Source organism: Thunnus maccoyii, chromosome 4 (assembly GCF_910596095.1).
Source record: "Thunnus maccoyii chromosome 4, fThuMac1.1, whole genome shotgun sequence".
Classification (NCBI taxonomy): Eukaryota; Metazoa; Chordata; class Actinopteri; order Scombriformes; family Scombridae; genus Thunnus; species Thunnus maccoyii.
The window spans coordinates 33,657,293-33,670,530 of NC_056536.1; the positions used below are offsets into that span (position 1 = coordinate 33,657,293).

The following is a 13,238-nucleotide window of genomic DNA, read 5'->3' on the forward strand; positions in this document are numbered from 1 at the left end:
TACTTAGTTGTAATGAACTTAGATGTTATTTGGATTAGACGGTCATCACTAAGCCCAAATGGAATCTGCAGATTTTTTTTTTCCAGTTTTCAGCAGTGATCCAGAATGAAAATCTGCTGAAATTAGTCGAGCATTTTTTTGCTTGTTATGTGATAGATAATATTCATTTAAGATAACAAACATTGTTCTCAAGCAAAATTAAGTGCACAATACATTGAAACAACCAAAAAATTACCTCAGACAGGCTGAAAAAAATGTTTAGTAGATTCTAGTAGAACCTTTGAATTTGAGATTTTATTTCATCACAAACAGTTCAAAACAAAGTGTGAACATTTGTTGGAAAAATCAACCAGCATAAAATGTAGGACACATGGCCACTAAAATGCAAGGTTCAATGTGGAGCAGAGAGAGCAAAAATTAATTTGCAAAAACATTAATCATTAATCATCTCTCAACAATTAAAACTTCAACACATAAACAAACAAATACATAAATAGATAACTGCTAAGGTGCTTGACCTCAACTTCACCAAATATCTTTTGAGAACCTCTAAAACCAGCAAAGGCAAAAACATGACACTCCAACATAAAACTTTCTCAGACACTGTAAAATAATGCTTAAAATTTAAAACTCTTTGGATATTCAAAATATCCACATATCCAAGTACAAATTGTCCTACAAAATTAATTTAGTCAAAAGTAAGTGAACAAATCAACAGTACAGAAACAGAACAAATGACTCGTTGAGTGACATGACTGAGTGAATGAGTTTTGACTTGTGGTGGGGATTCGTCTTAGTCTACAGTTCAACTTGGCAATCAGCATCATCTTAATGTTGTTTTCAGTAAAGCTCCTTCTGAACTGTTTCAGCAGCATCGTGTAGTGGGAGAAAAGTCTCTCTACATCCGGCAGGCAGGTTGGATACGATACAATACAAATATCCAAATAAATAACTAAAATCAACTTTGCAAAATTAAGATTCTGTTGAGAGCTGCTAATTCTCCAGTCGGTGCCATTAAACCTTTGCAGAAGAAGAGGAAGCAATGAGATGACGTCATTAAAAGAGCGGCAGTCAAAGCCGATGGAAAACATGATGGAAATAAGACATTTCTGTTTGTTTCATGTACTGATTTGAGGAAGGTTACAGTCTCCTCATCGCTCCACACAGATCTGATGTTTTCATCTCTTCAGTGACGTTTAAGTCACATGATTCATGTACATCATCATTTATTCACTCAGTCTGTTTACATTTGATTTTTATCCACACAGCTGCTGTTACACCTCAGACAGCAACAAACATCTTGTTTGCAGTTTTTTTCAATGCATAAATTGAAAATGTGATAAAAACAGGTGGATGCAAACACACCTAATCTCCTCTCCTCTCCTCTCCTCCTCCTCTCAGTGCAGGTATAGGGAGGACAGGTTGTTTTATAGCCAGCAGTATCGGCTCTCAGCAGCTCAGAGAAACTGGTCAGGTCGACATCTTGGAGACAGTTTGTCAGCTTCGACTCGATAGGTTGGTGAAAAAAAAAATAACCTTTCCGTTTCTGTCTCTTTTTCATCAGTCTCTCCTCTCTCTCTTCTCACTGTCTGGTGTAACATTTTGCTTATTCCCTAAATGTAGCATGTTTAACCTGTACCCCCCCCCCCCCCTTCCTCTCATGCAGGGGTGGTATGATCCAAACCACGGAGCAGTACCAGTTCCTGTACACCACTCTGGCCCAGTACAGCTCCCAGCTACAACACAACCAGGTATTCCAACTCATACCTGGTGTCCCAGTCATACAGACATTTAGGAAGAAGTCTTCTGACTTATCTTATGTGAGACAAGGTGTAAATGAATCTTACGTCCTTCATATAGACTCAAAGAGTTACCATTATAAAGACCTGCCCACAGCACAATTCAAAACAGGACTTTTTTCTTTTTTGCACATTTAATAAATTCCAATGAAATAATTGTAATCAATAGAGTTGCTCCTGAAGGTGAAATAAATTTACACAGATTTTTTTTCGCACCTCTTCAAACAAATTTGCACCGTTAACCAATAGCAAGCCGTCTTGATAGTGCTGAGCTGTGAGGGGACAGAGAACCGGAGAGTCCAAAATGGAGGAAGCTATTGTGGCAGCTCTGTTGTGCTGTTCACTTTTTTTTAAAAGGACAGGTTCACAAGTTTTCAAGTGTGTGTTAAACCAGTAATCAGGTGTCCATATGAACTGATATACCTTTACTTAAGTAATTTGTACTTAAGATTTGTCATGCAGGACTTTTACTTGTAATGGAGTATTTTTATATTGCTGTATTGGTACTTTTACTAAAGTAAAGGATATGAATAGTTCTTCCACCACTGGTGAGAAGATGAAATACAATCCAGGAGATCCAGTTTGACCAATACATCCATAAGTATGAAGGTTTATCAGATGCCAAAACACTGCATGCTGGTTATAATAGAGACAGGATTTTACAACCTTTGCATTTGCACATATTTGTTTGGCCAAAGTTGTGTGTTGCTTGATGACTTTGCATTGTGGTAAAAGTTGAGCCATGTTCCAATTTTTGCTGAGTAACATGGTGGTTTTTGCCATTTGTGTCACAACATCCACTCCACCCATACAGTGGCCTCACTGAGGACTCACTGGGAGGCTGGGTGTTTTTTGAAAACACACAGTCTAAACACACCCTAAGATATTGAGCTACTTTTTGTGTTTCCCCCTTTTTTCAGCCATTTTGGAATGGCTGTGCTTGTAGTCGTTGTTGCTGTTAACTCCCACTCTTGGCCTGGGGATTGTATAGACAGAAAGAGTGAGTGTGCCTAGAAGTTGGATGAGTATTTCTCTGGAAGCCCAGTGTTCATGTTAAAGGTCATAAATCTACTGGGCCTCATGACAGATGACATTACTCTCCAGCCCTGATCTAATTTACCTTTAAACCGCCTTTCAATCCGGCTCTCACCCAAGCAAAGAGCAGATACTTGGCAGCTTAACCCAGCTTTATATCTATATTGTATCTGCAAAGGCTAAACTACAGTGGCCACACTGGCTAGATAGGCAGCTTCATCTGAATGCCATGGTGCTCTCAGTTGTCCGACCACCTTCACTGTATAACTGGTTCCACTAGTGTAACCAATAGCCACTAATTAGCAACCACTCTGGTATGAGACACTTGAATTAGGTCCCTGTCTTACCAAAGAAAGGAACTTGGATTTAGTAAGTAAGAGTAAACACCTCCAGCCTTAATAATAATGCAAACAGTAACATAATATAATAATATCATAAACATTACAAAACATAACATGAAATTAACATTCAAATTAAGATTAAGATCATGTGTTTAGATAAACCTGTTTGATCGCAGAACTATGAGAGAAGGTTTTACTTAGTTGTAATAAACTTAGATGTTATTTGGATTAGACGGTCATCACTAAGCCCAAATGGAATCTGCAGATTTTTTTTTTCCAGTTTTCAGCAGTGATCCAGAATGAAAATCTGCAGAAATTAGTCGAGCATTTTTTTGCTTGTTATGTGATAGATAATATTCATTTAAGATAACAAACATTGTTCTCAAGCAAAATTAAGTGCACAATACATTGAAACAACCAAAAAATTACCTCAGACAGGCTGAAAAAAATGTTTAGTAGATTCTAGTAGAACCTTTGAATTTGAGATTTTATTTCATCACAAACAGTTCAAAACAAAGTGTGAACATTTGTTGGAAAAATCAACCAGCATAAAATGTAGGACACATGGCCACTAAAATGCAAGGTTCAATGTGGAGCAGAGAGAGCAAAAATTAATTTGCAAAAACATTAATCATTAATCATCTCTCAACAATTAAAACTTCAACACATAAACAAACAAATACATAAATAGATAACTGCTAAGGTGCTTGACCTCAACTTCACCAAATATCTTTTGAGAACCTCTAACACCAGCAAAGGCAAAAACATGATACTCCAACATAAAACTTTCTCAGACACTGTAAAATAATGCATCTACTTAAAATTTAAAACTCATTGGATATTCAAAATATCCACATATCCAAGTGCAAATTGTCCTACAAAATTCATTTAGTCAAAAATAAGTGAACAAATCAACAGTACAGCAACAGAACAAATGACTCGTTGAGTGACATGACTGAGTGAGTTTTGACCTGTGGTGGGGATTCGTCTTAGTCTACAGTTCAACTTGGCAATCAGCATCATCTTAATGTTGTTTTCAGTAAAGCTCCTTCTGAACTGTTTCAGCAGCATCGTGTAGTGGGAGAAAAGTCTCTCTACATCCACTAAGGTAGTAGGGAGGTGGAGGTACAAAGCTGCGATCAAGGCTAGAGTGGGCATCCTGTCCTCCCTGGAGACCCACCACTGCACACGACTGACCTCCACAGTGTCACTCTTGTCCATGTGAATGTAGCGGTGTCATTCCTCAGTTGACAGTTGTATTAGGGCAGGTATGGTCTGGACATCCATGTGCTTTCTAAGCCCAGACACCTTTACTGGGTCGAACACTGGAGGGGATTTGAAGAGCTCCATGCAGGGATGCCTATACATTACAGCCTGCAGCTTTGCAGAACATTCAGCCATGGTTTGCTGGAAAAACTGAGAGCAGGGAACCTTCTCTCTCCAATCCAGTACCCTCAGCTGCTCTCTAGTCTCAGGACGCCAGTCTTTGGCACCTGTAGTGCTTCTATACAAAAACAACATATGCAGGTCATCCAACTTTCCATGGATGGTGGCAGAGGACAGTCTGGATGTGTCTTGCACTTTGATGAGGGTGGCCAAGATGGCCTGGGCTTTTAACACGTGTATTTTTTCTCCTAGGAGTGCTCTTAGGTCCCAAACCACCTTTGAAGTCAGTGGTAAGCTGGGTAAAGGTTATATTAAATGTCATGGTTCTCCTTCAGGTATCACACAGCATAAATCCAGGAGCCCCATCCGGTCAGGACAGCAAACACTGGCCAGTGGTGTAGGCAGAAGCTGTATTTTGGGTGGGCCAATATTAAAAGTGAGTGGACCGTCTTTTCCCAGAGAAAATGACTTATGAAAAGTTTGAAAAAAAGAGCAAATATAGACAAACAGAAAAATGAGTGACCAGTTTACTTTTCAATGTTCTGCATCACAAAGGCAATAACAGTAAAACACTGTCTATCCAACATGCTCGACCAACAGAGCATCGATCTATAAAGGCTGTACACAACAGTACAGACAATAGGCGGTCCTTTATAGCCTGTCAACTTAACATATTATTCAATACAAAAAAAACAAATGAAAATGGCCAAAAATATTGGTACTCTTAAATTCATATTTTGTAGCACTGCATTTAGAGGCAATAACTGCAGTCAAGCACTTTCTGTAACTCTGAATAATGTTTCTATTCTTCTCCACTGGTAGTTTGGCCTCATCTTGAACAAACTGCTCCAGTTCTCTTAGGTTTGATGGCTGCCGTCTCCCAACTGCAAGTTTCAGCTCTTTCCACGGATGTTCAATGGGATTCAGATCATGACTCATAGCAAGGCACTTCAGAACGGTCCAACGTTTTCTTCTCATCCACTCATGAGTGCTTTTTGATGTATGTTTGGGGTCGTTATCCTGCTGGAAGAGCCATGGCTTGCGACTAAGACACAGCTTTCTGACACTGAACTGTATGTTTTGCCCAAAAATGCCTTGATAGTCTTCTGATTTCATTGTGCTGCACAGATGCAAGGCACCAAGTGCCTGAAATAGTAAGGCAACCCCAAAACATCACTGAGCCTCCTCCATGTTTCACGGTAGGCATGGTGTTCTTTTCTTTGAAGGCTTTATCTTATCCTCTGTAAACATAAGGTTGGTGTTATTTACCAAAAAACTCTAATTTTGTTTCATCTGTCCAAAGCGCATTCTCCCAGAAGGACTGCGGCTTATCAACACTCATTTTGGCAAAGTCCAGTCTGGCTTTTTTGTGTCTCCCTCTTAGAAGTGGAGTCTTTCTGGGTCTTCTACCGATTCTACCATCATTCAGACAGCTATGGATGGTGCAACTTGAAACTACTGTACCTTAAACTTGAAGATTAGTGTGGATCTATATTGAAATTTTCCTTGGTTCTTTCTCCACCATTCAAACAATCTTTCTGTTCAATCTCAGGCCAATTTACCTCTTGTGACCACGTCCAGAGATGTTGGCTACAGCTTCATGGGTCTTAAACTTCTGAATACTATTGGCAACAGTGGTCACAGGAACATCACGCTCTTTGGAGATGGTCTTGTAACCTTTATGTTGACCATGCTTGGCTATAAACTTTTATCAGACCACTCTATAGCTCTATAGATTCCCTCTGTTTTCCACATTCAATGTGATGCACACAGTAGCACAAAACAGCAGAGTGAGTAATTTTATCGTTTTAAACTGGCTGCATGAGTGATTATAAGATTGAAAACACCTGTGATACCAATTAAAACACAATAATCAGTCAATTATGTCTTACAACTTCTAAATGGTACCAATTATTTTGTCCAAATTATTTTAGAATGTCTTTGTAGAATATGGATGAATTCAGTTATTTTGTTTCGTTCCACTGCAAACCAAACATGGACATGCATTGATAATAAGACATCCTTTAATTTCAACACTGTGCAGGGCAAATGGTGCATTAATTAATAAGATGCAAGGGTACTAATAATTTCGACCATATCCGTATTTGGCATATAACAAGAGATAAATGAACAATGAACACAGGGACACAGGATTAAAACTGGGAAATGTATTTTTCATTCACTAGGTCTTAAATGCCTACAGAAGGAGGATTCATAGCAGCTTCATCATGAAACCACTGATCTACACACATTAATAATACACTTGTTGTGTTCATATAGGTTAGACTGTGTCTATATATTTATTTAATATTCATTGTTGGATATCTCCTGGGATATTATACAGTATGTAAAGATTTATATGAGATCAATATATTGTGCTGTGAGATGCTGGTGTGTTTACATACTGGAATGTTTGGTTTGTTGGTGTTTAATGTTTCTGAATAATTCCATAGAGATCATATGGGTCATATAATGGCGTTGAAAATAAAATTATCCATTCATTCATTAATGTACCCCTTACCACCACCATTATCATCATCATGTTGCAAACACAGAGAGAGAGAGAGAGAGAGAAAGAGGAAGAGGAAGGAATGTCAACTTAAATCATCTTCAGCTTCCTGATTGATCAGACAGACATATAGAGGCAGTTCTCTGACAGTTTGATGATTTTCTGCATCAGGATCAAACTCAGAATGAATATCCACCATGTTCTGTTCTTCTGCTTCTTATCAGGTGAGGACTGATTACCTGACTGTGTCTGTAAAGCTGCAGCACAAACTGCTTCTGGACATTCATTGTGTTCATTTTAACAAATGTCAGATTTGTATCACACAAGTTTTCATGTTGCTGTCATGTTAATTAGTTTTCCTGTCGTTCTCTAAATTATTCTGTTACTAATTACAACATCTCTATAATCTAATCTTGTAATTTAACTAAACTAAATGTAATTTAACTAAACATATGAACCATCCATCATGAATATTTGATGTTCATTAATGTGTTTGATATTAGAAAGTATGAAAGAAAAACATTGAAAAACAGACGTTACACAGAGACACTGTGACTACAACTGCAGCTACAAGTAGAACAACAGCAACTGCTGTACAGTCAGTGAAAACTTTGCTAATGGCTGCCTCTGTATCATCTCTGCTTCTCTGTGAACTGATGGATTAGCCCTCATTAATCTGCAGTCTGTTTACAGTAAGTCTACAATACACAAAGTATTGATCATCAGTATTCACTGTTCATCTTTCCAACAGCACTGCAGGATGGAAACACTGGACTCGTCAATGCAATAAACCTTTATGCTGGAGCTGAAGGAGGAAGTGGTTCACATATTTGCCCTTTCACTTCATCTGGACGCACCAAGTTCTTCTGTAAAGGAGAATGTAAAGAAGGAGACATTCTCATTAAAACAGAGGGTGTCACAGCTCAGAGTGGCAGATACAGCATCAAATATAAAGACGGATCTTATGGAAGAAGAATTGTGACTGTGTACATCACACGGCTGACCAAGTCAGACTCAGGACGGTACAGATTTGGTTTGGGTGGATCTTCGGTCCCAGATGATTACTGTGACTTTGACGTCGTAATTACAGATGGTGAGTTTTTACTGAAAGTCATAAAACCTGATATATTTACTATGTTCATCCCATTTAATGATTCTGAGGCTTAAGAATAAATGAAGTCAGATAGGATCTAATTAAATTGTTGAAGAATGTGAGACGTTTATGATATATTGACTCAATGTATCAATGTTGGATGAAATCATTACTCCAGCAGTCAGACTGGTTGAACTGGGCAGCTCCCAGTGTGACTCTGTGGATCTGTGTAAATGTGAAGCAGGAAATATTGTGATCAGACTGCAGCATCTTACAGGAAGTACAGACAGTAACTGTTGATTGTTCATCTTTTCAGCTGCAACGTTGGGTCAAAACACTCATTTCATCCGTGCAGAAACTGTGGGAGGAAATGTCACAAAAGGATGCATCGATACTGTCTCTGGAAGCAGAATGTTCTTCTGTAAGGATGAATGTAAAAAAGAAGAAGACATCCTGGTTGAAACAGAAGAGAACAGAGCTCAGAATGGCAGATACAGCATTGAATATAGAGAAGGATCTGTATTTGGACTGTATGTGACCATCACACAGCTGAAGAAGTCAGACACAGGATGGTACAGGTGTGGTTACGGCAGAGCTTTGTCTCCAGATTCATCCAACACGTTCCTGATCTTTGTTGTAGATGGTGAGTTTTATATTTTATTTTCTGTCCATATTATGTTCAATAAATATCAACTTATAAATGGTTTAAATGATTGTATTGTTTTAATTTACAATCAAAAGTATGAATTTTGGGGGTGATCTGATAGCTGAGTGGTTACCACATGGGCACTAACGCCCTGAGCAGGGAATCCTCAGTTTGATTCCAAGCTATCTGGACTGTTTGCTGCATGTTATCCCTCTACTCTCTTTCCCCACATGTCCTGTCTCTCTCCACTATCACTATCAAATAAAAGCATAAAATGCCCATAAAATAATCTTAAAAAAAAGAATTTTGAAAACAAAATTTAAAGAGTGGATGGAAATGACATGACAGAAACAAATATCTCTTTTTTCTGGTTACAGCCAGAAGTTGATTAGTGACAACAAGAGGAGTGCTGAGGTTGGCAGAGTCATACTAGTTGTCCAAATAACAATACTTTTTTGTGATTAGTAGAACATATCTTAATCATTTACTTCATTAACATATTTAATGCTGCATTTTTCTTGTGTATGTGATGGATGCTGTCAATATGATCTTTCTGTCTAGAGCAGCATCTCATTTCTCTGCATTATTGATTCAGTATCTGATTGTTTCAATGTGTTTTCATTGTTCATGGCTCCAACCACTTCAAAACCAAACCGGACTCTCCGACCTTTTCCAACATCAGTCCCATCAACCTCCACACCAACAACAACACAGAGTTTAATCTCCAGTTCAGGAAGCTTCACACCTTCATCATCTTTCCCTGAAACCACAAAGCAGTTTACAGGTACAGGACAGTTCATGTCTGTCCATCTGTCCATCACTGTCTCTCTGCAACAAAACGTCCTCTTAAAACAGTCTAATTCAGCATAACAACGTTGTCTAATAAGAATAACAAGATGGTCCAACATGTGTTTCAGCACATAAGACAGTTCAGCACCTAGAAGAAAACATTTCACATTTAATTTTACAATAAATTTCCTTGTTATCTTCACGTCTAATGTTTAAACACATCCTACATTTCTAATGATGTAAGATAATTATTAACATGTGATGTCAGCACATGACAAGTCAAGAAACATTCAGACCAAAGTCTGAGATGTTTTTTCAACAGGAAGATCTCATTTTTGATAAAGGTTTCCTGTGTAGTTTTCTTGTAAACAAGGTTATATTTATATTCAGTGTTACTCACCAAAACATGCTGAGTGTATCCTTTAGGTCCAACATAAGTGTTGAATATGTTTCCTCAATCATAAATATTTGTAAAGCTGATTATATTAAGTATTTTAAATCTTGCATTGCTTGTGGTCTTCTTCTCTCCTGCTTTTGTTGGTGCATTGCTGTGTTTCTGGGCAGGTTCCTGCATCCTGTAGATCAGTGGGATGATGTGAAACCACTGGCAGGATTGTGCATCACGTCACCCACATGTGCACAACATAGATCCACACAGAAATACAAGCTACTTGTGGTCAAAAACTCCACAGGGAACCTTTAAGCTTCTAGTACAAGACAAAAGTCCCAGTCTTTTAAACTAATAAATGTCTCTCTCTCTCTCTTCCTTCCCAGCCATGTCTGATGTCTCTCGCCCAGGTTACTTCTGGGCTCTGGTTGTATTCCTGCCTGTGGTGTTTGTGCTGTTGGCTGTTGTTCTGCTGCTCCTCTACAAATTGAAGACGAGGAGGAACTCTGGTTTGAACACCAGAGGAACCTCAGACAGCAGAAACATGGAGGTGACTTCCTTTAACTCTGTATGTCTCATTCAATTCAATTCAAAAATACTTCATCCCTCAAGGGGGAAGCACATTTGCAAACAACATATAAAATTCATTCACACACATTTAAAAATCTACAAAATACAAATATGACAATGTCAGAAAGTGTTTAAACACACAAGGAATAATGGCAGTGGCCCTTGTTAACATGTTAACTCTTACTGTTGGCAGACATTTTATTTTTGCAGTTAGGAACAAACAATCTCATGGCTGCAACTACTTCACTGCTGTGTACAAAAGTATAATTAAATAAAATCACAGTTACTGTTAATAGACCTCTGGCCTGTCCAGTTGTTATCACTAAAATATCAGCAAACAATTGAGGAACACAATATCTGGGCTGTTACCGTGGTTACTGCTATATTTTAGGTTTGATGTCATTCCTGTTTTATTTTCAGTTATCTGTCAGCAATGAGAACCGTCCTTCTGTCAGCTATGAGAACCGTCCTCCAGTCTCCTCGTGTGAAGACTCCGTCTACCAGAGCCTGGGTCCAGACAGCGGGGATCCGGACCAAAACTACTCTGCACTCACAGCAAACAAATGATGATGTTTGGATTTGGATCTGGATTCTGTACTGTGCAGGTTAACATGTGCTGCAAGATTCCAGTTTGTTCTACTTTCTTTCTTTTTTTTTGTTTAATCAGCAAATATTATCTATAAACATGCTATTTTTCACCTCTATGCTGATGATACACAACTGATCATGTTTCTTTTTTTTTTTTTAACTTTATTGCCTTTATCAAATTTTCAGGCAATACAAACACAGACATACATTCAATACAAATATACACAACCTAACCCTCCCATAGGCGGCTACAAACAAACAGACAAATAAAAACAAAAACAAAACCAATTACACCAACTGAGACAGCAACAAAAAAAAAACAAAAAAACAGAAAAACAAAAAGGTCACCTTGTCATTAAATGTTATACCGCAATTCTTGGTTGTGCAGGGTCAAAGTAGATGATATAGAATTGTACATTACATTTAAGGTGTTAGCATAATTTCAGTCCCAGAATGACTGGGGCCCATCTTCTTATGAATAGTGGTACTTGGGTACTGTAAAATAGCAGTCATATTTTCCATGGTATGTATCTGCTTCTGATCATGTTTCTTCTTACTTGCTTATTCTGAAATGTTCATTCTGTCTTCATAAATGTAGATGTTGTTTGATATTGTTCTTCTACACTTTGAGCCAACTCTGTCTCCTAGAAATTACATTCATATTCAACTCAATTGCATATTACAGTGCATTCAGACTCAAGTATTCACTCTACTTTTTCACATTTTGTTATGTTGCAGCCTAATGCTAAAATCATTTAACCCTCCTATTGTGTTAGGGTCAAATTTAACTGGTTTTCATGTTTAGATGTGTGTTAATTTTTCTGATCAAAACAAGGCTTCATCACATCTTCTACAATGGCCTACTGAATACATTTTATGTTGTTGATGTATTTTAAATTTTAAGTGTTGATACTGAACATATGAGTGAAATGTTCAGAGACAACGTACCTGGTTGTTTTTTTTCCACCAAAATATCTGATGTTGCAGTAAAATCTCTGCTGGTAGAAACTTCAGCAGTATGAAAGTGTTTGTGGTTGTGTTCAGACTCTGGCAGCACTTGGTTCAGGTCAGAGAAAGATCCTGGTTTCTGTTTAATACAGAAAAAAATCTGCAGTGACTTGAAGCTCAACATGTTTATGTACATTTAAGCCACAGCAGCATCTTTCACTAACGTGAACCAAACCTGAACACACACAGGACTCAGGATGTGAACCCGGGTCTCTGCTGTCAGAGTTCTGCATCTTGTAGCCCCCCATCCACCCCGACCTCCTCCCTCCCACTGCAGAGACACATAGAAATGTAGCTTCATGTTTTATCTGTCTTATTCTTTTTAGCTTCTTTTTATTCCCAAATTCAACACTTTTTAATTTTATTTATTGTGTTGCTTTTATATTCTGTCTTGATGCCTTTTATGCTCTCTGTAAAGCACTTTGATGTTGTTGTTGAAATGTGCTACACAAATAAACTTGCCTTGCCTTCATTCATTCCACAAAACCTTACTGTGAACATCATCCAGACAGAGATTATGTTTCATAAAGCAGCGTCACTGTGAAACAGTTTAGTCGTATATGAAGGTCATTTCTAGGAGACAGACTCGTTTTGAGCAACACATGAAGAAGTCAGAGCAGCTCAGTTTTTACTTAATGTATCAGACCAAGTCACATTTTCTAATGAAAGCCAAGAGAATCCTGATTTCTATTCAATTCAATTCAAAATACTTTATTCGTCCCTCAAGGGGCAATTTGAGGCAAACAAGTACACATATACAATTAATTTACACACATGAAAACAATCTAAAAAATACAAATATGACAGTGTTAGAAAGAATTTAATGGCTGAGGCCGGTCTGTAGCTGGTCAACAATATCCAACACCACAAAGGCCCATATTATGTCAGAAGAATCATACATGAGGTAAACTGACCATTTCTTGTACTGTTCATAAGTCTGATGGAATCTTCTCTGCTTTGTTGAGGACTTGTTCAGTATTAAGATGTAACAGGGATCTTTGTGTTTTACCAAGAATTTTAGAGCTGAAGTTAACAACATGTTGCAATGGGTTCTTGTCCTTTTGACAAATGTAAACCAGCAGTTAA

At 37.9% G+C, this 13,238-nt stretch overlaps 2 protein-coding genes across 2 annotated transcripts in view; both read left to right on the forward strand.

Moving 5' to 3' along the window:
- Window positions 1-13,238, forward strand: part of LOC121896033 — a 142,432-nt gene that overhangs the window by 99,211 nt on the left and 29,983 nt on the right. The gene's annotated exons all lie outside the window — the stretch shown is intronic.
- On the forward strand, window positions 1,674-11,275 carry LOC121895751. The gene is made up of 7 exons (XM_042409173.1): window positions 1,674-1,751; window positions 6,114-6,198; window positions 7,822-8,163; window positions 8,480-8,806; window positions 9,441-9,593; window positions 10,373-10,536; window positions 10,977-11,275. Exons 1-7 carry the CDS (start codon window positions 1,674-1,676, stop codon window positions 11,121-11,123), a joined length of 1,296 nt encoding a protein of 431 aa, XP_042265107.1. The 3' UTR covers window positions 11,124-11,275.

Coding starts and splice junctions, on each gene's coding strand:
- LOC121895751 (XM_042409173.1), top strand. CDS start 1,674: ATGATCCAAACCACGGAGCAGTACCAGTTCCTGTACACCACTCTGGCC. Junction 6,199..7,821: donor GAATACTATTGGCAACAGTG/GTCACAGGAACA, acceptor TCTTTCCAACAG/CACTGCAGGATGGAAACACT. Junction 10,537..10,976: donor CAGACAGCAGAAACATGGAG/GTGACTTCCTTT, acceptor TTTTATTTTCAG/TTATCTGTCAGCAATGAGAA.